The sequence below is a fragment of the Chelonoidis abingdonii genome, chromosome 4, assembly GCF_003597395.2.
Source record: "Chelonoidis abingdonii isolate Lonesome George chromosome 4, CheloAbing_2.0, whole genome shotgun sequence".
NCBI lineage: Eukaryota > Metazoa > Chordata > Testudines > Testudinidae > Chelonoidis > Chelonoidis abingdonii.
In genome coordinates, this window is record NC_133772.1 from 88,004,327 (window position 1) to 88,031,239 (window position 26,913).

At 40.6% G+C, this 26,913-nt stretch overlaps 1 protein-coding gene across 1 annotated transcript in view; it reads left to right on the plus strand.

Moving 5' to 3' along the window:
* UBR1 (ubiquitin protein ligase E3 component n-recognin 1) overlaps positions 1-26,913 on the plus strand; it is a 159,283-nt gene that overhangs the window by 71,821 nt on the left and 60,549 nt on the right. Inside the window, exons 18-28 of the mRNA XM_075065850.1 lie at positions 2,153-2,218; positions 2,875-2,976; positions 3,868-3,931; positions 8,422-8,546; positions 10,086-10,138; positions 11,440-11,542; positions 13,898-13,946; positions 15,828-15,982; positions 17,437-17,536; positions 23,938-24,047; positions 25,693-25,785. Coding sequence (XP_074921951.1) covers positions 2,153-2,218; positions 2,875-2,976; positions 3,868-3,931; positions 8,422-8,546; positions 10,086-10,138; positions 11,440-11,542; positions 13,898-13,946; positions 15,828-15,982; positions 17,437-17,536; positions 23,938-24,047; positions 25,693-25,785 — 1,020 coding nt within the window. The remainder of the gene's footprint in view (positions 1-2,152; positions 2,219-2,874; positions 2,977-3,867; positions 3,932-8,421; positions 8,547-10,085; positions 10,139-11,439; positions 11,543-13,897; positions 13,947-15,827; positions 15,983-17,436; positions 17,537-23,937; positions 24,048-25,692; positions 25,786-26,913) is intronic.

Below are 26,913 nucleotides of genomic sequence, written 5' to 3' on the forward strand. Positions count from 1 at the left end.
AAGAGAGAGATAGATGGGATGGGATCTGAATTATACAAGAATTCTTCTGGGGTGGCTGGTGAGTCTTGCCAGTGCTCAGTGTTAACTGATTGCATAATGGGGGTCAGGAAGGAATTTTCCTCCAGAGCAGATTGGCAGAGCCCTGGATGGATTTGTTCACCTTCCTCTGCAGCAAGGGGCACAGGTCACTTGCTGGAGGATTCTTTGCAGCTTGAGGTCTTCAAACCACAATTTGAGGACTTCAATAACTCAGACATAGGTTAGGGGTTTGTTATTAAATTAAATTAAAATTAATGGAGATATCCTATCTCCTAGAACTGGAAGGGACCTTGAAAGGTCGAGTCCAGCCCCCTGCCTTCACTAGCAGGAACAAGTACTGATTGTGCCCCAGATTCCTAAGTGGCCCCCTCAAGGACTGAACTCTCAACTTGGGTTTAGCAGGCCAGTGCTCAAACCACTGAGTTATCACTCCGCCAAAGTGGATGTGGTGAGACTCTGTGACCTGCGTTCTGCAGGAGGTCAGACTATATGATCATAATGGTCCCTTCTGACCTTAAAGTCTATGAGTCTATGCTAGTCCCAACTGGGCTGGAGGCAGGAGAGGATGGGACTCTCTCTTCCCCTGCAAGGAGTGTCTGAGGCTGTGTCAGACCCACCCCCAGAAACCTCCCCCAGCTGTAGGAAGCTCAGCATCCTCCCCTGCTTCCTTTCTCCATAGCTCCTCAGCTGCAGGAGGAGGGTGACTGTACGGGGAGCTGCTCACCCATCTGCCCAACCCCCAGGCATCCGGACCTTCCATACCCAGACACCCCCAACAAGCCTTACCCCGTACACCCAGAACCCCCTAGTCCTCCATTCCCATACCCAAACCCCACCCCGTTGAACCTCAGCCCCTGTATCTGGAGTCTCCTGCATCCAGACACCATGCCTCTGGACCCTCACTCCTGCACCCAAACCACCCCCAACTGAGCTTCCTGCACTCAAACCCCCCACCCTGATGAGCCCCACCTCCCTGCACCACCCTGAACCCCCACATCCAGACCTCCACCGAGCCCCACTGCCTTGGCACCCAGCCCCCCTGCTGAGAACCCCACACCCAGAACCCTCCATGGAGTTCCCAACCACTTTCACCTAGAATCCCCTGCAGAGTCCATTGCCCCTGCACCTGGAACCCCCCTAGTGAGCCTCTGTGCATCCAGATCCCTCCACACCCAGACCCCCACTGAGCTGCCTGCACCCAGATTGTCCCACACAGAATCCTCTTACCCCACACCTGGATCTCCCCCATAGTGATCCCCCTCCACACTTGGATCCTGCCTGGTTGAGCCGGCCTGCCCCACACCTGTTGCACCTGGCACAGAGGGGCAGGGCCTCAGGGATTTTGTGGGGCAGGTCCAGGCCTTGTGTTGTATTAGGGTCGGGTGCAGCCTCACCACTGAGTCTGTGTCCCAGGGGTGGGAACGTTGCAGGGTGATCTCCCACGTTTGTGCAGCCAGTGTCCTTTGCTCCTCACTGCCATGCTGGAGCCTCTGCATTTAGTTATTGATGAATAAAACTTGATTTATTTTTTTGTCACAGAATGCCCTCAGTCGTAATAAATGTAAATACCAGGGTAGTACTTAGCCTAGAGTTATCATTGTGTGAAAAAATGAAGATCTGCAAGTCCCAAAGGACTCTTAATGGAGTACCTCTTAATTATCAAGAACAATCACTTCTGTAGTCCATTGTATTTTGTAGATGCCCTGGAAAACTAAAGGCAAAATTCTGCCCTTTAGATACATGGATATAATCTCCTTTTGCTTCAGTGTGAAAAAAGAATGCTCCACAGCTTTGGAGAACCTGGGATGTTTAACTGGTGAGGAGTAAGTGATTAATAGCTGAAGATGTTACATTTACCTTATTTTCCCTATTTAGTGGGTGCATGTTAATCTAGGACTGTGAATTGAAACGAGGTGCAGTATATGTGTAATCTAATGGATTGTACAAAGACTTGAAAGCCACAGTATCCCAGTGTAGGCTCACTTTAAACTTCTGGGAACAAATGTTTGAAGCTTTTTTTTGTGAAAATAGAATGTGCAGGAAATATAAAAGAATTTTTTAGATGACTGTTGTTTCTCTAGTGAAGCCTTGTTTGTATTATTTGTTTACACAGGTGTTCTATTACCATGATGTTAAATGTAGAGAAGAGATGTATGATAAAGACATCATCATGCTGCAGGTAGAAACCTTTTAAATTACTGCCGACACAAAGTACTTTCCAGTGTCTTGTCTCATTCATCAAATTTTGTGTGGTTTTGCTTTTAATTTTAATTAGTGCTATGTAGCAACACAAATTATAATAAGCTTCCCTATATCTGGATAGTACCAATTGCACAAAGGACCCAGCTGTACATTGCAAGTCACACGATGTAGAAATTCTTCTCTACTTTTTATTGTCATTACTTGTATGCTCTGCCCCTCTTTCCCCATCTCATGTTGGCCCAAAACACAGATCCTCTACCTTGCCTAGCAGTTAAAAACGATATACTTACGAGTGACTTACAAAGATGGCCAGATAGGATATTTAAGTCAGTTCTTTAGTTCTGTTTTTGGGTGTGGTTTTTAATGTCTGTTAGCTCTCTTTCAAGGGTTAAGATTTCCAAAAATATCAAGAAGCAATGCATTGATTTTTCAACTGAAACACTTTATAACATTAATTTGTGTAGCCCATAATTTTGTGATTTAAATCTTGAACGGCTTTCACTGTGTACTTAGCTCTGAATTTGTTAGCTTTATTTCCTATTTAACATTGATGTTGAAAGAGAGAGATTTTTCATACTTTAATGAATAAATCTGATGCTAACTAAAGCTCTTGGGATGTGGGGTATCTGGCAGATTGGTGCATCGTTTATGGATCCAAACCTTTTCCTGTTGCTGATACTGCAGAGGTATGAGCTTGTCAATGCCTTCAAGAAGATCGTGCCCACCAAAGACCAGGTAAACAGCAAGGAACTATTCATGAATTCTCCTCTTTCAAGGTTACAGAACATCAGCAAGGAAACTAGCTGTAGCTGTTTCACTGCAATCATAAGACCATACCAAAAATAGTAACATAAGTTACAAGTGATCCAGTGGTTAGCTAAGTGATTTTTTCCCCTCTGTAGTAGATATTTTCTTGTTCTTCGTGTAAAACAAACAGGTTTTGCTGTCTTCAATGTCTCTGTCCAAATTGCTTGCTAGTTACTGTGCAGTTCAAAGAATGTTAATACTGGAATGGCATATGATTTTTATCAAAGAAAAGCAATGTGTCTTTCTCATCTAATTCTCTCCACATTCTGTGTTAATATCTTGCTTCAGGATGTCTTTGGTTTGCATCCTTTATCCTCTGTATGCAATAAGTAGGATTACTGTTTGTATATAGAACAGGTCTCTCTACCAGTACTGTTATTTCATAAGTTGTCTGATAAAAATCAGGAAGCTTTTCCCCCTCAACACGTCTGTGTCCTTTAAGGCATATTCATGTTTCTTTTTATTCTGAATGCAGTTTTTCTGGTTTCTCTTGTCAATTCTTCAGGGTGTGTAGGGTTTTCACCTATCTGTTCATTCAGGACACAATTTTCCCAGTTATATCCCTTCCTACTATGTTAATTTGCATTTTATTCACAGAATAATACCCACAGATGATCATCTAGGCAGTCTCTCCAGATTATAATGCTTCAGGTTGGAGGGTGGTTTTTCTATTAAAACAGTAATTTGGTCTCAGCTCAAATGTTCACAATGTCATCTGTGGAAACGCTTAAGTTAATTTCAAGCCTGAGTTTCCCACTTAACTGTATTATTCCCTGACCCAGCAACTTTTTTGTTTTTGTTTTTTTTATTAACCTATAGGATTTGACCAAGCAATATAATATATTAATAGAAGAAATGCTGCAGGTTCTCATCTATGTTGTGGGTAAGAAACTCTGTTTACAGTAAAAATGAAATCTGATTTTTCTGGCTTGGGATTTCTTTTGCTTTTTGGATTGGCTGTAATTTAGCTTTTTTCCTCTTTGCAGGGCAATAGTTAAAAAGTTATAGATATTTGCTGCTGGAAAGGACAGACTTGATGGGTGACCTTTTCCATTAGACAATTCTCTGTATTTTAATTTAAACGGTTGGGGTTGATGCTGGATAATTCTTAAGTAGGTGGCTCTGTGACACGCACACATGACATCTGAAACTAATGTGTCTTGTATACAGTATAGGCTGTTAGATAATTCCACAATTTGTTATTCAGGTATACTATGAAGAGAAGAACCTGTCCCTTAACTTTATGCCTGATATCCATTATCCTGATGTGATGATGTAACTAACTAAAAATATTTCTAATGTTATTTACATTGCTGTACCATATAGGTGACAGTACTTGAGAAAGCAAAGCAAATTCCTATACCTCACCAGAGAAACTTTATTATAAGAACACACTGATAACCTTGAATATTTGGGTTTGTGATGACCGGGAGACAGCGTTTCCCAGTTTCAATTGGATGTATTCCTGGAGGTTTCAGCACACGACATAATCTTTAATTCCTGGAGACTCCAGGACAGTGCTGGGGGGATGGCAACCCTACTGGGAGAACCACATGGTGAATTGCCTGCTGGGTGCAAAGATTGCAGACCTCTCAAGACATCTAGACAGACTTGTGTAGTGCTGGAGAGGAGCTGGTGGTTGTGATCCATGTAGATATAAATACTTAGGGAAAGGTAGGAGACAGGTTCTAGAGGTCAAATGTTAGGCAAGAGATGATAGTCCAGGACCTTCATAGTAGCATTCTCCAAAATGCTTCCAGTTCTGCATGCTGGGCCAGTTAGACATGCAGAACATTCAATGCATGTATGAGATTATGGTGTTGGGAGGAGGGATTTAGGTTTATTAGGAACTGAGGAACCATTTGGGAGATTAGAGAGGCTACAAAAACAGAAAATCCAGTAATAATATGGGACTTCAGCTGTTGCCATATTAACTGGATATATGTCACCTCCAGATGGGATGCAGAGATAAAACGTAACACCATTTAAAAAGGAAAAATCTCCATTCAAGAAAGAGATCTTGGAGTCATTGTAAATAGTTCTCTTAATACTTGGCAGTGGTCAAAAAGGCTAACAGTATGTAAGAAATTATTAGGAGAGGGATTGATGATGATAAAAAAAAAAAAATCCATGGTTAAGCCACACCTGGAATACTGTTTGCGGTTCTTATGTCGCCTATCTCCAAAAATATATTACAATTGGAAAAAGCACAGAGAAGGGCAACAAAAATGATTAGGTGTATGGAACAGCTTCCATATGAGGAGAGATTAAAAAGAGTGGATCTGTTTATCTTAGAAAAGAGGTGACTGAAGGGGGATACAACAGATCGATTAAGAATATGAGTTGTGTGAAAAAAGCGAATAGGGAAGTGTTATTTACCCCTTCACGTAACACAAGAACCAGGGGTCACCCAATTAAATTAATAGGCAGCACGTATAAAACAAACAGAAGGAAGTACGTCTTCACACAACACGAAGTCAACCTCTGCAACTTGTTGCCAGTGGGATGTTGTGAAGGGCAAAAGTATAACTGGGTGAAAAAAAGCATTAGATAAGTTCATGGAGGATAGGTTTCATCAGTGGCTCAATAATTGTCCTGTACTGTTCATTCCCTCTGAAGCCACTGACTCTGCCACTGTGGAAAGACAAGATACTGGGCTAGAAGGACCACTGGTCTGAAGCAGTATGGAGTTCTTATGGGGAGCAAAAAAAATTGACAATTTAAAAAAACAAAACAAAAACACTTTCTACCTTTTGCCCTCAAATATCATTGGCAATGGGGGGGGGATAGTTTCACAAATTTTGTCCTATGAAATATCTGTACAGGAGTATAGTTCTTCTTTGATTGCACATGTCCATTCCACTTCAAGTGTGCTCACGCCCAGCGCACTAGTGTCAGAAATTTTTCCCTCCATGTACACATCAGTATCTTTTCTCATGCTGCTGTGCAACGGTATAAAGGGTGGAGCCAACCTATCTCAGTTCTATTTATCGCCTGTGATGATTGTCGGAGTGTATCATCATGCTGTTGTAGGTGTTTCCCCTTTTCTTAGTGTTTTATTGTTTAGTAGTTGTTTTTATAATCTTAGTTTAGTTTAATTTTCTACCATTAGGTTTCCTTTTTTACTAGTTTACTTAGTATAACTAGTTCCCTCTAGATTGGGTTCTGATGCCCAGGGCTAGGGCATGCTTCAGTCCCCAGATTTCAAACTTTGCAATGCATGCAAGAAACCAGTGCCAGTCAGCGAGCACACTATGGGTGCCTGAAGTGCCTAGAGGAAGCTCACATTAGAGACAGGTACCAAATGTGTAGGGACTTTAAGCCAGAACTAAAAAAAACAAAAACAAAACAGGGAGGTCAAACTAAGCATCTTAGGGAGACAGCTTTGTTTTCACCCTTGGAGTCTTCCTGCTCAAGGTGGGCACCAAGTGCCTCTGCTTTGGTCAGGAGAGAGTCTCAGCTCCAATCTCCTTCTCCAGTATCTAAGAAACAGCACTGGAGACCTGTCATCCCAGGTGAGCAAGGTCCACATCCAGTGATCAAACTGGGAAGAAGGGGAGAATAGTATCTGCGCCACAGAGTGCTTCAGCACCAAGTGCACTCTACCCTCAGCATCAAGAGAGCCTCCTGATGCCATCAACACCCAAGGGATATGCCATGGCATGCAATCTTCTGAGTCTCTTGGTGCTAGTTTCTCTGGAAGTCCAGCAGACATCTCGACCATTACCGATGGACAATGTCACAGATTTGCTGGCTACTCTTGTTCAGTACCCAATACCACGGGTACCCTGTGGACACTCTGGTACCCCCTCATATGCAACCCAGCTATAATTTCCCCAGTGCTGTCCTCTAAGGACTCCTGGCACCAAGAGACACCTCTCTTCCCTGGCTAGATAAGTTAGAAGTGGGATCTTGAATGTCATTGGCTGCATCACGTAGGCCTTCAGTCTCCTCTGAGAAGTTTTCACCTTTGGTATCCAGCAGAGTCTCCCTGTTGGCTGGCTAGTAGGGAGCCATGATTGGGAAGAAATTGGGCTCCAGTGCCCTATCAGTGGCTGTATTGGAACTCATGGATTTTCCTGCTGTCTCCTAATCCTCTCCATACCCTTCCCCCTCTACATTCTCCGGTAGACATTGTGAACCTGCATGGCAAGAACTGCAGGAAGCCAATCCTAGTGCCAAGCCCAGTACTGAACATGGGGAACCTGCCTTAGTGAATCTCCATGTGGAGGGATTGGGCAAATCTCCACCTCAACTAGTGTTGGATTCCTCCTCCTCATTGTCCAACTAATATCTGGTGTTTCCTCACCTGCTCCAAACAATTATTGGGCCCACCACGACCTCTTGCAGAGGGTGGTTTCCTTGCTAAATATTCAAGTGGAAATAATTCACAAGAGCTCATGCAGATTGGTTAATATCTTGGGATCTTGAGAAGTGCTCTCAATAAAGGAGACTGTTCTGGAACCCACCGCAGTGTATTATGGCAACCACCATCTTCACTCAGCGCTTTAGGAGGCAGGGGGAGGTATCATGTCCCCTTCCAGGGGTTTAAAGCCTCCCCCCACCCCCGGTGAGGCAAACCTGCAGTAAGACCAGGGCTGCTGTCTCAGCTGCCAAGACTCGCCCCTCCAACAGAGCTTGCAGTGACTCATCATTAAGGCTATGTCTACACAACCGCGTTAAGTCGACCTACGCTACGCAACTCCAGCTACATAAATAACATAGCTGGAGTTGACGTACCTTAAGTCGAATTACCACGAGGTATCGACGAGAGAAACTCTCGCATCAACTTACCTCACTTGGCTTCTCGGGGGTGGAGTACAGGGGTCGACTGGAGAGCGATCTGCTGTCGATTTTGGCGGGTCTTCGCTAGACCCATTAAATGGACTGCCGATGGGTCGATCTCAGAGCACTGATCCCAGCTGTAATGTAGACCTGCTGCAGCAATTCAGCTTCACTGACTCATCCCATAAGCAGAGCCTGCAGTGACTCAGCCCTCAGGTATGCTGAAGTAGCTTATGCCTGAGCAGAGCGTGGGTCAGATGACCTCCAGGCACAAGTACAGGCTGCTGCCCCAAGTGGCGCAGTCCCACAGTTTGGGGACCATTGGGGTAGAGTGTGGCTCCACCTTTTTGTAACACTGTATAACAGTAGGAGGCAGTAGAGAGGGCATTCACTGACCTGATGTACAGCTTCGGGACGCTAATGCACTGGGTATGCACGTATCTGAAGTGGAGTGGACATGTGCAACACATTTTGGAGAAGAACAATTACAGAGCAGGTTAGTAACTGTTTTTCTGTATGAGTGAATCAGAAGTGTATTTTTAACCTTTGTGTTTTTTCCTTTTTTCTCTTTTTATGGCTTCCCGGTAGGGGAAAGATACATGCCTGGAGTGAGTAGTGTGACAAAAGAAGAAATTACAATGAGAGAAATTATTCATCTGCTCTGCATTGAACCAATGGCTCACAGTGCTATTGCCAAATCTTTGCCTGAGAATGTGAGTCTATTTTTTTGCTTCCTTCTCTCTTCTTTCCCTTTTCTACTCCCTGTTTCTTTAGATGAAAGTTTTACTTTTTCTTTTGATGGAAACCACAGATTTTGGATTTAGAGTTACAGTGAAGTATGACTACATTTTGGTAAGATGAGTATTCCCCCCCCCCCCCCCCCTCCCCGGTTAAAGATAAATGCATGGTACTCTTCAAAGGAAATGTAACAGTCCACAGTTACTTGTGTGTCTGTGTCCTTCAGACTGGCAGCCTGCAGCCAAGAACATCCTAGAACCAGTCATTGTCCTAGTACAATATACACATTCATAGTATGGTTCTAATCTGAAAAACTACTGTAGAAGAATTGCATTTTGGTACTCAGGGAGCAGGACTATTGAGTTTATTCTTAGTCATAGCTACTAACAGGGCCAGTTCCAGAGGTTTTGCCGCCCCAAGCAACCCAAAAAAAAAAAAGCCACGATCTGCAGCAATTCAGCGGGAGGTCCTTTGCTCCAAGCAGAGTGAGGGACCCTCCGCCGAATTGCCGCCGAATACCGGAACATGCCGCCCCGCTCCAGAGTGGCCGCCCCAAGCACCTGTTTGCTAAGCTGGTGCCGGGAGCTGGCGCGGGCTACTAACTAAATGACAATTTTTTTTTTCTAAATGATTTCTTCTGTTGGACCTGCAGAGCTAGTGCAGCTGAAAGAGGGGTAAATTCTACTCCATCTTATGCATCAACAGTATTATTTACTAAATACTAATCAGTTGCCATTGTGCAAATCTATTTGAAAACAATTGCACAGGTGTAGTTGAAAGTATAGTTTTGTCCTGCTGAAAAATTTACTTCTGATAAAGAACAAGATGGAAAGAATTCATTTCAACTGTCATAGCCCAGACTGATTTTTATAGGGCTGGCAGTTAGGAGAAAAAACCCTCATTTTGTTTTCAAACTGAGTATATTATGAAAATTATTGTAAACCCTAAATATAGATTCCATGGATGTCATTTTTAGAGACTAACCTTTCAGAATTAAACACTGTGTGGCCTGCCCTCCCTTAATAGTAAAGTGAAAAATTTGTTCTTTGAATGGGGCACAACTCTGATAAAAGTAATGTCTGAAGGTAGTTCAGTGAGCAAAGGAGGCTTGATGTTCTCTCTTGGACATCCTTTTACATTTTCCATTCCAGGGTGGGAGTACTTTATTATTTTACCCATCACCAAATTTGTAATTTGAATATCTGAATTTTGGATGAGCATTGACAAAATCCATTAGTCCATAGGTTAAATATGGAATTGATCTAGATGACTCTTCATATTTCACCATGCAAACTGTCCGTAGGTTTTTGTTGCAAAAATAATGGCGTATTTCAAGTGTTTGATTTGAGGTGATTTTCTGAGAGTAGATACAGGCTGGTATAGATTCTGATACTGATAGATTAGTCTTGCATGTTATGAATGTCATATTTTAGTCCTAATATTCTAGACTGTAACCTAATACTGTAGTATATATGTGTATGTAAAAATATGCTCTGTGTTAAATGTTTTAACAGGAAAACAATGAAACTGGCTTGGAGAAAGTAATAAACAAAGTGGCCGTATTCAAGTAAGTTCTTAATACTGCTTTATAGATATCATTCAGGTGAAGGGATGAGAGCTCTAAGGATTCGTTTACACTGCAATAAAAAAATCCACGGCACTGAGTCTCAGAACCTAGGTCAATTGACTTGGGCTTGTGAGGCTTATGTTGCCAAGCTAAAATTTGCAGGGTAGACACTCAGGCTGGAGTCCAGGCTCTGAGACCCACCCCATTTGCAGGGTTTCAGAGCCTGGGCTCTGGCCTGAATCAGCTGACCTGAGCCAGCTGCAACCATGCTGCTTGTCTTTTATTGCAGTATAGACTTACCCTAGTTAGACTGTTTGGTCATGCTACACAAACTCCTGTTTGTAAACTTGAAATACTTTTCTATACACAAATGAAAGCAAATGTAAGTGTAAAATAGGGATATGGAAGGCCTGAAGGTTTTTTCAAATTCAGTTTGAGAACTCTTGGGACTCCTGGAGTCCCCCATATTAATGGAGGAGGTTTTTAAAAGCTCATTTTCTTTTGTGGTAGCTGGCCACCATACTGCTTCTTGCCCTTTTTACCTTTTGAAAATCTCCCCATATGTTTGGTTTAGACTGCTCTTTACTTGTTTACTTGGTTTTCTGCCAGAAAACTGTTGGCTACCAGCTGTAGGTAGAAAAGATCCTTTTCGGAGACAACCAAGGAAACCATCGTGTATGGTACTTTGACATCTGAATTGATTTTGGTCAGTTATGATTCTGTCCCCAAAAAACCTCCCACACAACAAAAACTTCCAGTTCAATTCTTGTAGTCTCCCTTATTCTGAATTGTGTGTGGCTTTCTCTGTTTACATTTAACCAAAGGGAACCATAGATATGGCTACGATTTTTGTTTTGAGGGTAGGATGAGGGTTAAAAGAAGAGACCTTTCAGTGTACTTCACTGGGAAGCATATAATTATGTTACTTAGATTAGTGCCTAGCTTGAAAAGGAATTGAAGATTATAAAGTGAGGCACAATGCAGTCCAAATGTCTGAAATTCTAGGTGAAAATTTTAATTAACTCATCTGTGAATAATCTCCTGGTGCCATGTGTCAGAGCAATGGGCAGGATCCATAGGAAAGTGTATGGCTGGTAGTTAAAAACTGGTAACTGAATTCTCTTTGTACTTTGTAATATAATGAAGTTGCCATCCTTGTTTAAATATGCAGAGCCACGTCCAATTGTGTTCTATTTCACTCTTAACATTCCCTTATGAAGTAATTACATTACTTGCTGCTTGTGCTATAAATAACCACTGAGGATGTGTTGTTAATCCGTGTATTGTAAATGTTTTTTTAGGAAACCGGGTGTGTCAGGCCATGGAGTTTATGAATTGAAGGATGAATGCATGAAAGAGTTCAATATGTTCTTTTATCACTATACCAAGACCCAGCACAGCAAGGTAGACAATGTGAAGGGCAGAGGAGAGCACGCAGTTTTGTTCTCTGCCTAAACGAACCTGGTGAACTGAAGGGAGAGATGTAATGGAGTCTCAAGATGTTAAAGTGCTTAAAAAAAAAATAAATCAAAGATATATTATTAATGTATTCTACTTAACCCTTGAACCATACTCATAGGGAAGCTAACTTTTGGTTTTTTTGACAGAGGAGACAGCAAAGACGTTTTTCATGTGACAAAAACTGTTCTGTAATTAAGCTGTAAAAAGCTACCATCAGTCTTCTAGTAAAACATTATTCAGATTCACAAATACAACGATAATCTTGAGAATCTCGCTCCCATGCAGCACGAGAAAATACCAGTGTCGGGTTTTTTGGTGTATGTGTAGCTTTTAAAAAAAAACAAACAACCGTTTTAATGCATGCTGTGAGTCCAAAATGTTTAGACTGGGAACTTTGAAAGGCACCTAAAGCATTTAGGTGCCTGTCTCCCACTGAAATTCAGAGAGAGTTGAGTGCTTAACTCGCTTTCATCCCTTTGAAAACTCCAGCCTAAATTTTCAGTTTTTTAACAGGTGACAAGCAATGTAGGTTAATAAAAGCATTATCAGATTGCATACTGGAGACAGACTCCATCTAGTGAACAAATTATAGAAAGTGTAGTGAAGACACGATGGGACAGCTCCTCTGCCAGTGTAAATCCATGGAGCTATGATAAATTACACCAGCTAAGGATCTACCCCAATGCATTTTAAGAGCAGTGCCTATGTGGTTTTCCCTTCTCCACCCCCGCAGTACAGGTATTTTTTTCCCTCTGTTTCTGCTGTGAAGTTTGAAATCTCCATTTACTCTCTTCATGTTTTAAGTTCAGCTAAACTTTTAGTTGCACAGTACAGCTTCCTTTTGTGTGTGGCAGTAAAAGGACTTAGATCTCTTTGGGATGCCAGATGTCACACAAGACTGTTAAGCTCTAGTAGAAAATACCTGTTAGGAAAAATAATATACCAAGTCAAAAAAAGACAAAATACTAGCTCATGCAAACTGGGGGAGAAGCATAATTTAGCCCTAAATAAATATGCATAGTTCCACAGTGCATTTAAAAGATTTTTTTTAAAAAAATATTATCTAGTCCTGGGCCAGAGGCCCTCAAAGTGTGGGATGTGCTTCACTAAGGGGGCTTGGAGGACTGTCTGGGCATGGAGGGAGAAGTGAGCACCATTGAGCCCCTCCCCGGCCCCAGCTCTGCTCTGGTCCCACCCCTAGCTGTGCTCCAGTCCCGTCCCCAGCGGCATCCCCAGCTCCTGGCCCCGGCCCCGGCCCCAGCCTTGGCATGGCTCCGCTTCCAGCCCCACACAAGCCTCCAGCAGCCGCGACTCTGTTCCCAGCTTGGGGCAGAGGCTGGGAGCAAGGCCAGGAGTGGAGCCAGACCTGGCCGCAGGCCCAACTACCAGCCCTCACCACAGCTTGGCTGTGGTTCTGTCCCAGCCTCAGTCCCGCTCCCAGCCCCACCCTCAGCTGCAGCCCCAACCTCAGCCCTCTTACCCCTATCCATCCCTCACCCCAAGCTGCAGCCCCACTCCTGGCCCTGGCTCCAGGGGTGGGGAAACATGGACAGAGATAAGGGCGGGATGTGACCCTCAAAAGTTTGGGGACCATTGGTCTGGGTAAAGTGAAGTAATTGCGTTGCTCATTTGTAGTACACTACAAGTCAAAGCAAATCTTTACAAATTATTTTTCAATTTTTTTTTCTGTCTTTTTAGACTTCCCTGGATGAGCAGTATTGTATTGAAGTAAAAAAAAAAAATCTAACTAATATAAATTTGCGAAATATATTAAATATGGTTACACCTAAAGACATTTTGTTAGGTGGAGAGCTATCTTCACAAGTTTTTTTTTTTTCTTCTTTGAGATGTGCTGATCAAAAGAAATACTATACAGGATCAACACATTTTTTACATTCTTGTAATAGGGGAGAGTTTAAATGCATAGGCTCTTTTGGGGAAAAAAATGACTTCCTCATAGATGTTCACAAGAGAATATGTTGAATTTATATTTGTATAAATGGATAGGTAATATACACAGAACCTCAAGGGAATAATTGTAGTTTTCCACACACTGTTATAAAATGTACTAAGAAAAGTTAAACTTATCACTACTATAGGTTTATTGTAGTGTTTGCACTAGTTCTATTATCCAGGCCCACAACATGTTTTCATATGCTGATGTATTATACAGTGTGGGTGGAGTGTCGAAGTAAATCTGTGGATCTTGCTATGTTTGTTAGTCTACTGTCCCTGATGATTTCACTGAAGAATCCTCCAGTGCTGTTGGTACAATAACTTAGGCCAACTTTCTTACAGGCTGAACATACGCAGAAGAAGAGAAGAAAACAAGAAAACAGAGATGAAGGTAAAAGGTTGGACTGAATGATAGACCAAGTGCTATGGTTCAGTGCACCGGTTTTGTTTGTGCTTATAAAATAAAAACTTTGTGGCTCAGGGATTGATAATGGGATAGAAATTGTATTCAATCCAGGGTCACAGGCTGGAAATAGACCTAGATCTTTATTGACCATAACGTGTTACCACCAGACATCTTTTTAGTGATTTTGAATTTTTTTTTAACAGTTGGGAGGGCTCTCAGTTTAGTTTCTAGTGGACAGATGTCCACAAATTCAATTCACTCTCAAAACAGGCAAACTTGACGACAATGTAGAGAGACCAAGGAGACTAAAGTAATTTTTCTCTTTTTGTAGGTGGTTTTTCTGGGATAGGGTTGGTAGGGTTGTGTAGAGAAGATTGTATTGCAGCTGCCAATGCTGTACCTGTTCTATGGATGACTTCATTGTAAACTACCATAAATCTGATATCTTTCACAAACAATCAAAACTCACTTTAAAAGTCACAAACTCCATGTGTCAGAAACTTAGAGATAAGACTCTAATGTTTCAGTTGTAACAGAGCTATTATTCCCTCTTTCCCTTTTTAATTCCACAATCACCATTTAAGTCATGAACTGTAATTGAAGAGCTTTGGGAAAAACTGTTAGTGCACTGCGCTGTTATTTGTGTATGAATAATTTCATTACGTTTAAGACCAACGTCTTGCCCACTGTTGTTAATTCCAGTATACTAATAAAATGGTATTTGTCTAGTTATTCTCCCCAAGTTTTCAACTGGATACACTGGTCTTCGCTTTCCATTCTAAACTGTGGTTTAATATTGTGTACTGTTAAGCAGCGCTGCAGAGTTCTATATCAGCTGTGTGTGAAATTATTTCTTAGGAAATTGTATAGTGTGCTTTGGGAGCCTTTCAAGTGAAAAAGGCTGATTGAAGAAAAGTAACCTGACACTTATTTAAAAGGACACAGTCGATTTGGAAATTGCATTCTGTCTGAATTTTATATCTCCATTGTTTATAAGTAACACCCAAAATCCCTATAACTGGAAAGTCAGTGAAGAGAAAATTCTGTTGTTGGTCCCCCTTCCTCTGTCCCTCCCCCTGTTTGTGTACTTTGTACATTGACATTTATATACTATATCTTTCACTTTCCCCCACTACTGGAAATAGCGGGAGTGCAGAAAACAATTATACATTTTTGTAAGATTTTTTTTTTTTTTTTTAAATCCTAACTTTTATGTAGTGTCTTGTCAAACTGGATTTCATGTAAATTGGGCAATTCAAATAAATGTAAAGTTTAATGTCTCTAAGGTAATACATATTCCTATTCCTTCACTGGCATGTGTCAGGCTCTGTTTAGTGCTTTGCATGCAAATTTCTACTATAAAAATTTGCGAACTTAATGTCAAATATTACAGAAGCAAAGGAACTGAAGAACTGTACTGTTCTGTGTACCATATTGCTGGTAGTGAAAAGGTAAAATATTCTGGCTCTCAGCTGTATTGGAAGACTATTATGCACGTTTTTAAAACTTTGTTAACGATCTTTATAAAACTCAGGCTATGTGAAAGCTGAGAGACCATACAAAAGATTTAAACTTTCAAGAGTTCAGAGCTGTGATTTCTAAGCATCTGCAACTGTTTGTCTCTCATGCACTCTCACTTTTTTCGGACACTGTATTTTACATACAAACTAAATGGAGGTAATGGTGAAAACTTCCTTGAAAAGGCTAGTGCATGTGATCGGAAACTTGCTCATTGACTGAAATATACTCAGACTCCCCCACCCCCGCACTTGGTAGTAGTTTACCTATTGTCTCCACTTCCTGCTCACAATCTGGTAGGAAATATTAGGATGTTATTAATATGCCTGCATGTGACTTCTTTTCTAGCACTGCCACCTCCTCCCCCTCCTGAATTCAGCCCAGCGTTCAGCAATGTGGTGAAAGTTCTGAACTGTGATATCATGATGTATATCCTCAGGACTATCCTTCAAAGGGCAGTACAACTGGAGACCCACTTATGGACTGAAGCTATGATCCAGATGGTATGGATTGCATTAGTATTTTCCTCCTTAATTTGGGTTAACTATTGATGCTAAAACACTCGTCTGTTTATTTGTAAACACGCAGCACACTACAGTAAACTGTAATCTTGCATATCTCTTGAACATTAGCATAACGTACTAGACTTGATTTGAAAATCATTCTACATTACACCTTAATTAAATGGCACTGGATGACACTTTTAAGTCAGTTATTTGTGGTGTTTGATAGATAAGCATAGGCTTGGTAAACAGAATCTTACTTCCTTTCTCTCTTACAGTATTACCATTTCCAGTGCATTGTTTAGTTTTATTTTAAAGGCACATTGTGTTAATACTTCTAAACTTATAAATGTGGTTAACTAATATTTTAATTGGAAGAAAGAGACCTCTTTGATCCAAAAGGCTGTTTTTATAAATTTTACTATTCCAAAAGGTTTCCCATTGTCTTCCTCCTCCTCTATAAACTTTAAATGTAATTTAGAGTAGTAATAAGCACTTTGCAAAAATAAGTATTGCAGTTACATAACTTGAAGTGTTTAACAGTCTTGCCTCGTCTCATGTCTGAAAGCTGTTTCACGACAGTTGCGTTGTCTGGTTTTCTGACTTACAACTGCATGTAAAAACAAGCTTGTTAAAGAAGCAAGGTGGGATAACTTGGCTCTGTAACACTGATGTGTTGTGATGAAGTGGGAATTTTCTGTAATATTTGTATGACCTGTATGTGTACCTCAGTTTCCCCTGTATTCTGCATTGTTACCCTGTGTGTGGAAAAGGACTGTTTACTCTCAGGGCAGACCATGAGACATTGGTATGAATGACACGTAGCTGTCTGAGCCTGGATGGGACATCTAGCAATCCGTGACCCAGGAGTGATAGATTTTTCCACCTCTCAGCAGGGAAGCTGAGCACTATCCCCCAGCTTGAGAACAAACAAATGGGAAGGTGTGAGGTTGGGGGATAAGAATTGATTGCTGGAAGGAGTCAGACAGCTTGAACAATGGGGTTCACTACAGCTTGGCCGGGCTGTAGGCTAACCAGAACTGACTTAGCCAATGCTTTAACTTTCCTTTCTCTATGCTATCCTAAGGACTTCCTCTGTTGTGTTCAATTGATGAATAAACCCTACTGTTTTAATAACGCTGTTTGAGCATCACTGCAAATGCTTTGAGCCACATTAATTCATTAAAAGCATGCACTTTTGCTGATGATGACTTGTAAGTTTGTGCATGTCTGATGTGAAACATGTAAGGGTCAGCTAAGCTTAATGCAAGGAAAAAGCAGGGGTCATGCCTAGTTAAGTACACTTGTATATTCTGTGTGTGGTTATTGAATCTTCTGCTTGAGATCCGTGCACTATTGCGCTGTGTGATGTATTCCTTAAGTTCTGCTGTCAATATGTCCAGTTTTACAGCCCTCTGGTAGCAATTGAGTTTTATTATTTCCATCTTTCACAGGTACTTCACCTCCTTTGTCTGGGCTTACTGGAAGAGAAGCAGCAGCTAGAAAAGGCTCCAGAGGAAGAGGTGACCTTTGACTTCTATCACAAAGCATCAAGTATGTTTCACTTCCTCTGAAGTGGGGAATGAATTATGCTAACTTCTTATTATAAGGACAATATTAGCCTTAAAAGAAAAGTTAAATCATTGTGTTCAGCAAGGATTTATCTTATCTTTATTTTCATTGTAGCATTCAGAAACTAAGTGAGACTGCTAGAGTTCTGCTTTGCAACAGTAGAGAAGCCAGATCAGGAATTACATGTCTATGCTCCGGCTTAACAAGCGTAGTGAGGACAGGATGTGCTGGGTCTCAAAGAAGGTGCTAAGAGTAACATTGGTGCCATCTTATTGAAGATAGTTGTGGCCATCTGTGAGGGTTACAGAAGAGGTGCCATATTGGGGCCGACTGTTGTCTTGTATCCTATCTCAACAGTGGCCCATACCAGAGCTTCAAGGGGAGGGTACAGAAAATGGCAATTATGGAGTGATCCACCCCGTTTGCACTTCCGGCTGCTGGTTGTCAAAGGTTTACCGTCACCTCAACTGGGGATTGCAACCCTGACCCTATCGGCTAATAGTCATTGATGGACCTGTCCTCCATGATCTTATCCCGTTCTCTTTTGAACCCAGTTATAGTTTTGGCCATCACGAAATCCCATGGCAATGAGTTCCATTGGTTAGTTGTGCATTATGTGAAAAAGTGTACTTCCTCTGTTTGTATTAAATCAGTTACCTGTTAATTTCATCAGATGACCCTGAGTTTTGTTTCGTGGGAAAGGATAAATAACATCTCTCCCTCTCCACTTTTTCCAGACCATTCATCATTTTATAGACCTATCATATCCTCACTTAATCATCTCTTTCCTAAACTGAACAGCCCTAATCCTTTTAGTTTCTCCTCTTATGGAAGTAATTTCATAGCCTTGATGGTCTTTGGTGCCCTTCTCCAATTCTATTGTATCCTTTTTGAGATGGGGCAAGCAGAACTGGACACAGTATTCAATGTGTGGGTGCACCGTGGATTTATAAAGTGGTATTATGATATTTTCTATCATATTTTTTTATCCCTTTCCTAATAGTTCCTAACATATTGTTAGCCTTTTTGACTACTGCTGATCATTGAGCGGAACTTTCAGAGAACTATCCTCAGTGACTTCAAGATGTCTTTCTTAGATGGTAACAGCTAATTTAGAACTCATCACTATATGTGTATAGATGGGATTATTTTTTCCAATGTGCATTACTTATCAGCATTGAATTTCATTTACCATTTTCTTGCTCAGTCATCCAATTTTGTGAGATCCTTCTGTAACTTCTTGCAGTCTGCTTTGAATTTAACTATCTAGAATAATTTTTTTATCTTCAAACTTTGAGATCTCTCTGTTTACCCTCTTTTTCCAGATTATTTATGAATGTTTTGAACACGACAGGTCCCAATAAAATTCCTTGGGGGACCCTGCTGTTCATCTCTCTCCATTGTGAAAACTGGTAATTTATTCTTACCCTTTGTTTTCTATTTTTCAACCAGTTACTGATCTATGAGACCTTCCCTCTTAGATCCTCTTAGTTTACTTAAGAGCCTTTGATGAGGGACCTTTATCAAAGGCATTCTGAAAGTCCAAATACACTGTATCGTCTGGATCACCCTTAGCCCCATGCTTCTTGACTCCTTCAAAGAATTCCAATAGATTGATGAGGCATGAGTTCCCTTTGCAAAAGCTGTGTTGACTCTTCTCTGACAAATAGTGTTTATCTCTGTGTCTAACAGTTCTATTCTTTACCATAGTTTCTACCACTTTGCCTGTTACTGAAATTAGGCTCTCCAGCCTGTAATAGCCAGGATTGCCTCTAGAACCCTTTTTAAAAACCAAAAATACATTAGTTGCTTTCCAAGCATCTGGTACAGAGGCTGATTTCAATGATAGGTTACATACTACAGTTAGTAGTTCTGCAATTTCGTATTTGAGTTCCTTTAGAACTCTTGGGTGGATACCATCTGGTCCTGGTGACTTAAACTAAACAGTAATATCCGTTTGTTTTAAAATCTACTCCGTAGACACATCGGTGTAGGATAGTACTTTAGATTTGTCACTCAAAAAAATAATTCAAATGTGGATATCTCCCCCACATCCTCTGAAGTGAAGACCGATGCAAAGGATTAAAAGCTTCACTGCTATGGCCTTGTCTTCTTTGAGAGCTCCTTTGTGATGTAGTGACCCCTCTGGCTGTTTGGTAGGCTTTCTGCTTCTGATGTACTTAAAAAAAAAAAAAAAAAAATTGCTATTAGTTTTTGTGTCTTTAGCAAGTTGCTTCTCAAATTCATTGTTGGCCTGCCTCATTATACTTTTACATTTTACTTGCCAGAGTTTATGCTCCTTTCTATTTTCCTCATTAGGCTTTAACTTCCAAATTGTAAAGGATGCTTTTTTGCCTCTTAAGGGCCTCCATTACTCTGTTGTTTAGGTTCTTGGGGTGTTCAGGACCATGAGTTACCTTGATACCCCTTTGCCTCCAGTGAAAGAGAGACTTGCTTGTGTTTAATTGGGTGTCCATTCCCTGACTTCACCAACCTGTTAGTTACCCAGTCTCCTCTGGGCTATACCAGCTCGTACTTTTTCTTGTAGAATTATAGGTGTACTCCAGTCTCCAAGGCCCTTTGAAGTATTCCCTTGTAGTGTCCAGCCCCTTATCCCCTGAACGTTCACAGAAATACCAGCTCTGCTGTCCCCAAGGGAACAGTATACACATCAGCTTGAATGATTCAGCTTAAGGATCAGCTCCTTGTATAATACCACAACACTCAGATATATTTATAGTGAAAACAATGATACGTTTATTATCAGTGGTTTGAGATTCATGAGCTAATGAATAAGGATAACGAAAACAAAAAGGTTACATATGAAACTGTTTCTAGCAACTAAACTTAATTTAGCAGGCTAACCAACTGCCTTAAAGAATTTTCTCACCCAAATGTTTTTTTGCAGTATTTCAACTCAGTCTGATTGTGATCCCCTGTTTTCATGAATGAAATAAGGGTCTCCTTTCCTTCTACTTATATTCCCCAAAGTTCATTGTCTGTCCTCAGGACAGTAACTCCTCCCTTTCCCCCTCATCCCCCTGGTTTTACTGAGTCCTGCTTCTTCTCTGTTGACTTCCTATGTAAATAGACCATCCATTATGTTGGTTTAAAATGCTTAATTTACATGCTGTCAGAGAGTAAAGTGAATAAACATCTTTTATCTGACAATAAACCTGTTTGTCAACTCTGCCTTGATGCAAACTATAGGAACATATTTTCAGCATACATACGTAACTCCTTTCATAGCATCTGTACATACATTTCACAATGATATTAATTACCAGTGTGATTCTGGCTTTCATTTAAGATCTCCCATGATGTTCTTTGGTGCACTAGAATGTACATACCAGAATGAGGATATTCTGGTAGACTTTTTGCCACTTGATATTGAGGGCATCCTGGGTCATGGCATCCTCCTTCCTCTACAGGATTATCATGAAGGAGAAGAGGGAAATGTGAATAAGAATTCCTTGAGAAATGACAAAAATAAACTAACCACACGTTTTTGTGCCCTTTGACTTGGACAGATCTTAATTTGTCTTTGAATTAAGGATTTTTATTACTCTAGTGACAACAGGAAAAAAGCCAAGATTTCACTTATAAGCTATATGCAGCATGCTCTTGTGCTTCTTTCCCTTGACTCTAGACCTTATCTTTTGTATCCAGAAGATCCTTTGGCTTCCACTAAAATCTGCTTAGGTTGAAGGTGGAGTCCAAATTCTTTGCATATTTAATCTTCCATTCTTTTTCTCTGGTGTAGAGTTGCTACTACATTGTGTAAGGATAAATAGAGTCTCTTTTGCAAGCTAAACATTATTACCTCCTGTGATATGGATCAAAAATTAGAAATATGAATCCAAGCCACTGAAGTGACTTTTATTTAAAGCTTTTGAAAACACTGACCTTATGAATAAGGCTAAGATTTAATTGTGGGTATTTTTAGTAAAAGTCATAGACAGGTATCAAGGCTGATTCCCCACTCTGGCACTTCGAGTACAGAAGGTGGGGGTCCACAAGGATTCTTAAAATTCATACTGGCCACTCCAGGCTTGTATTAAACTCCCAAGGTTACAGCTTCTCTCTGACCTTGGATAGGTAGATGCTGCCACCACCCAAATGCAAAAAATCCCTTTGAATTCAGGAAGGCGCACTTGGGAATTCCTCCAACTCTTTCACCCCCTCCCCCCAGGAAAGAGCTGAGAAAGAAAAGAAAGGAAATCAGCTGTTGCGACCAGCTAATTAAACAACATATGCACAAGCCTCTTAGGACCCAAAAACCCAATCCTGTTCTTAAAAAAGGTAAATTCTTTTTGTTTTTAATAAAAAGAAAATACATCTGGAACTTAGGCTATTGCTAGGTTTTAAAAGAGCAAATATAATAATTAGGCATCAAGAATGGTTTTCTTGAGGTCCAGCTTAATTGTTATAAACAAAACAAAAGCATTTGGGGGTTAGCACGGAGGAGAGCACAAGTCAGAAGGAGATAAACCTAACTGCGTCTTTCTGGACATTTCCTGATCTACTTATGGGTCTGGGGTTTCAAATGAGTCAGTTCTAGGTATAATTGAATGATTTTTCATACCTTGCTTACTGCATAGTTCCAGCCCTGTTTTTACTCTGTCCCTTCTCTTCAGAGAACAACAGACAGACAAAAGAGGAGTCTTGGCTCAAGTTTTAAAAGTTCTAGTCTTCCCACTGGCTCTTTTGGTCAAGCGTCCACTCCCTTCCTTTTACCTATGGGCATTTTTAACTCTTTACAGGTAAAGCAAGTAGAGAACAGCTACTAACAGGGATTTTGTAGCTAACTGGCTGGCTGGGTGTCCATAAAAGGGAGCTATCTTCCCCCTTCGTTTATCCCAACAGGTCGTGGGCAATTAACAAAAATTCATGGCCTGGGACCTGTCCATGACTTTTACTATAAATACCCATGACTAAATATCTGCTCCTAGGGCACTGTTGCTCTGGAAGGCCCCGCACCAGCTGTGGAGGCTGACTGCCCACAGTGGCCTGGTGCTCTGAGGCCTCTGGGGAATACTCTTCCAACAGCCTCCGAGGCCTCCCGCTCCAGCAGTCCCTGGGACTGATGCTCGGGCACTCCCCGGGGCCGCTGCCTCTGAGGAGCTCCCTGGGGCCAGCCACATGACTGGTGTGGCCCAAGAAGTCGCCTTGGGGTGTCTGGGCAGCTGGCCTCAGGGTCAGTTGCACCAGCCACTGCAACTGTGGAGTCACGAAGGTTGCAGAAAGTCATGGAATCCATGACTTCAGTGACCTCTGTGACACAATCACAGCCTTATGAACAATATGCAGTAAAAGGGGGGGATATTAGTGAGTCTGAAAAGTACAATCTCTTAATCCCCATTTTTTATCATTCATGTCTTTTTGTTTGTCAGGCAAATTAAAGGGACACAATCAAATTGAACATCACACTTCTGTTTGGAAAATTTTAATACCTACTGTAATTACAACTTCACCAAAGATTACTGTTACTGAAAAATGTCAGTGGATGAATTCTTTGTCAGTATGTTTTTGTATGACCCCATATTTTGCATAGTGAATTCTGTTGTTTTCCCCTGCATAATCAATTACGCTGTGATCCTGCAAACTGCTCCTGCACCACATTGAACACCATTAAAGGCAATGGGGTTCAGTATGAATGCAAGGATTCAGCTGAACTGAGCAACTTGTCAGATCAGTGCTGGCCTTACTCAGCGTCTTTCTTGCTGAAAAGTCTCTAATAAACATCATTAGGGAAACAGAGAATCTCTTCTTTAAAAAATCCTCTTAATTTTTTTTTTAAATTCCAGAGCCTACTATTCAAAGGGTGCTCTATTGGAAGCTGGAGTATTTCAAAATTGTTGGATTTGGAAAAAAAAAAAATTGGGTCAACATAGGCTCTTTTTAAAGTTGTGAGAATTCAGTTTGCTCATTCCTCCTGTAAGGTGCTGTAAGAAAAGTTCAAATGAAGAGAGTGGTTCTTAGTTCTTTGAAAGCTACTTTTTAGCCACAGAGTACCATCAGAGATTAGACCAGGAGGTCTGAATTATAACCACCTGTTCTGACAGAAATGGGCTTCTATAAGATGAGCTTTCAGCAAATAAGGTAAAACGTGACTTACAATAACAGGAGGGAGCATAGATCTGAAAGTCAGGTCTGTGCTATCTATACTTCTGCTTTTGAAAGGAACCTAAATTAAAGTGTAAGCTGTGTTTGATCTATGTAGAGCAAAGATTTAGCTACATGTGTCTAGAACTGAGGCAAATCTAAGGCAGCACGATGACTATAATATGTATTGTCAGTATTTTAAATCATGTTTGTAGCAGCAAAAATGTTAGCCAGTATTTCTGAAAACTTGCACATTTACACTTCATCTCTATGTGAAGGAATGGGAAGCTCAGCCCTGAATGCTCTGAACATACTAATGCTTCTGGAAAAACTAAAATCAGTTCCTCAGTTAGAAGCACAGAAGGATATGATCAACTGGATACTGCAGGTAAACAATGCAGAAGCCAAGTGTGATTTGGCTTTAATAATTCAGCATTTTAAAAGAGAGAAGTTTGTGACTGCTTTAGCTAGTGTAGTAGACACTGTTCATACCTGCCGTGATCTCTTCAGTATCCTACTGTGTTGAAAAGCTTATTTTTTCAAATGCTGAGATGGTTTTTTTCTTATGTACACCATGTGCTAATACAGAATCCAGTGCATAAGTCAACATTTTAGCTAAATAATATTTAGTAGTGACTTTCTAAAAAAAACTTTCCAATTGCCCTAAATAACTCAGTATTTATATTTCTGTAACTTCATTATTCCAGATATTTTAAATAGTAGAAAAGTAAAAAGAAGCTTTGGTGACATCTGTCTGTATTAGTAAAATTGGAAAGTTTTTTTTAAGGTCTGTTAAAATCTTTTTTTTTTTTTTGAGGGGGTTAAACACTTTGTAGACTCAGTCTTCAAATTAAATGGCTAAAGTGGACAATTACTTTATAAAAAGCACAATGTTTTTAAATGGTGTATAAATTAAATTTAAAGTGTTTAAATTAGAGCTTTCAGGATTTCTGGTAAGATAAGAAAATTGCTGAAACAACAAATCCAAACTTAAAAGGACAACCTTAACTTTCACAACTTTTTTGTTTTTTTAATGGGATTTTGGATCAATATATGGGGGGCTTTTTGCATTTAATTTTCTATATTTTTTTTAAAAAGAGGAAAATTTTGAGGCTGCTGTTCAGAGGCAATTTCCAGCTGTAGACCTCTTTGTTGTTGTTGTTGTGTTGTCTAATTCACCTTCAGTCAAATGTCAATCTGTGAAATTGTCACACCAAAAGACTAATGCCTCCTAGTTAGGAATATGTGAAATTGAAGATGTAATTTCCCCCCTCTTTTCACCCCCCAAAAAAACTCTTCTATAAAATTCATTTAACATAACATTAATCTAACCTGACATTCCACAAAAAGGAAGCAGCTGTTATTCTTTTTATGAAATTGAGTAGCAAGAAAAAAATGCATCAAGTTTCATAAAGGGAAAAGTGGTTTAATATTAAGGTATGTTGACGACGTCTATCAAATGATCCTTTTGATAGTGTTTCAGAAGCATAGTGTTGATATTTACAGTTAAGGCTAATTCTCCAAAACTGAATAACTGAGATTACTATGCAAAATGAGGTTTAGGGAAGAGGTTGTTTAACCCATGACAAATTTCTTAAGAGTGCCTTTCACTTCTGGGTTCGCTAGTTTAAATAATGCGCTGAATGGCAGTGACTGAACATTATTACCATATGATGTCCCTTTAGTAGTCTATATGAAATGATTTGGCATTGGTAATCATTTCTTAGTGAATAGAGATTCTTATGACAGAACATCACACTAATTTCCACTAATTAGCATCCTTGTTAGTAGTTTTCACAATGGCTAACGACTGAATAGATCCCAGTTGTGGGGCTGGAGGAACACTGGTATTGTGGGAAAACTTGCACTGACTCATTAGAGGCTTTCCATACTCTGATAGTTCCAAGTACAATTTTACCAACATGAAATTCTCAAAAAATATTTAACCTTTTAACAGCCCTTAGGTTCAGTTATACGGCATGCACAATCCAGTCACATTTATATTCTCTTAACACCTAAATCTCTATTCCCAGATGTTTGACACAGTGAAACGATTGAGAGAAAAATCAAGTTTGGTGGCAACAGCAGCAACTACATCAGGATCAGAAACTACAAAAGGCGATGAGGTAATAACAAGCAGGGAAGGAACTGATAAAATGCTCCACAGGGAGACATTTGTATTTAGTTTTTTAAGGACCAATTTTCAAACACAAGTGCTTAAATGTAGGTACCTAAATCCATACTTGAGCATCTAAATACCACTTTTAGGCATTAAATGATGATGTAATGTCTTAAACTGGTGTTCTAGGGTGTGTTAACAGGAGTTGTCATAAACAAATAGTAGGAGTTAATAGAACAGAAGTACTTTATATCTCTTTTGACTGTAAAGGGTTAACAAGTTCAGTAAGCCTGGCTGTCACCTGACCAGAGGACCAATCAGGGGACAGGATACTTTCAAATCTTGAGGGAGGGAAGGCTTGTGTGTACTGTTTAGTTTTTGTTGGTTGTTCTTCTGGGTTCTGAGAGTGACCAGATGTGCACCAGGTTTCTCTCCAATCTCTCGATTCAGGCTTATAAGTTTAAAAAGTAAGTACTAGATAAGATAAGGCGAGTTAGGCTTATGTTTGTTTTCTTTATTTGCAATGTGCATTTGGTTGGAAGGAGTTCAAATTTGTATTTGCTGAAAGGATTTTAATTTGTACTTGTATACTTAGGCGGGGAGGTATTCCCAGTGTCTATAGCTGAAAAACCCTGTACCTAATCCATCTTAAATTTCAAGATAATTTTTACTGTTTTTCTCTCTTTAATTAAAGTTTCTTGTTTAAGAACCTGACTGTTTTTTTTATATTATTCTGGTGTGAGACCCAGGGGACGGGGTGGATTCACCAGGGATTGGTGGGGAAAAGGAGGGAAGGGGGAGAGAGAGAGGCTCATTTCTCTGTGTTAGAATTACTGTCTCTCTCAGGAAGAGTCTGGGAGGGGAGAGAGAAGGAGGGAGAAGGTGCAGTTTCCTCTCTGTTTAAGATTCAAGGAGTTTGAATCACAGTGATCTTCCAGGTAACCAGGGGGGGAAGCCTGGGAGAGGCAACGTGGGGGAAGGGTTTACTTTCCCTGTGTTGAGATCCAAAGGGTCTGGGTCTTGGGGTCCCCGGCAAGGTTTTGGGGGACCAGAGTGTACCAGGCACTGGAATTCCTGGGTGGCAGCGCTACAGGTTCTAAGCTGGTAATTAAGCTTAGAGGAATTCATGCTGGTA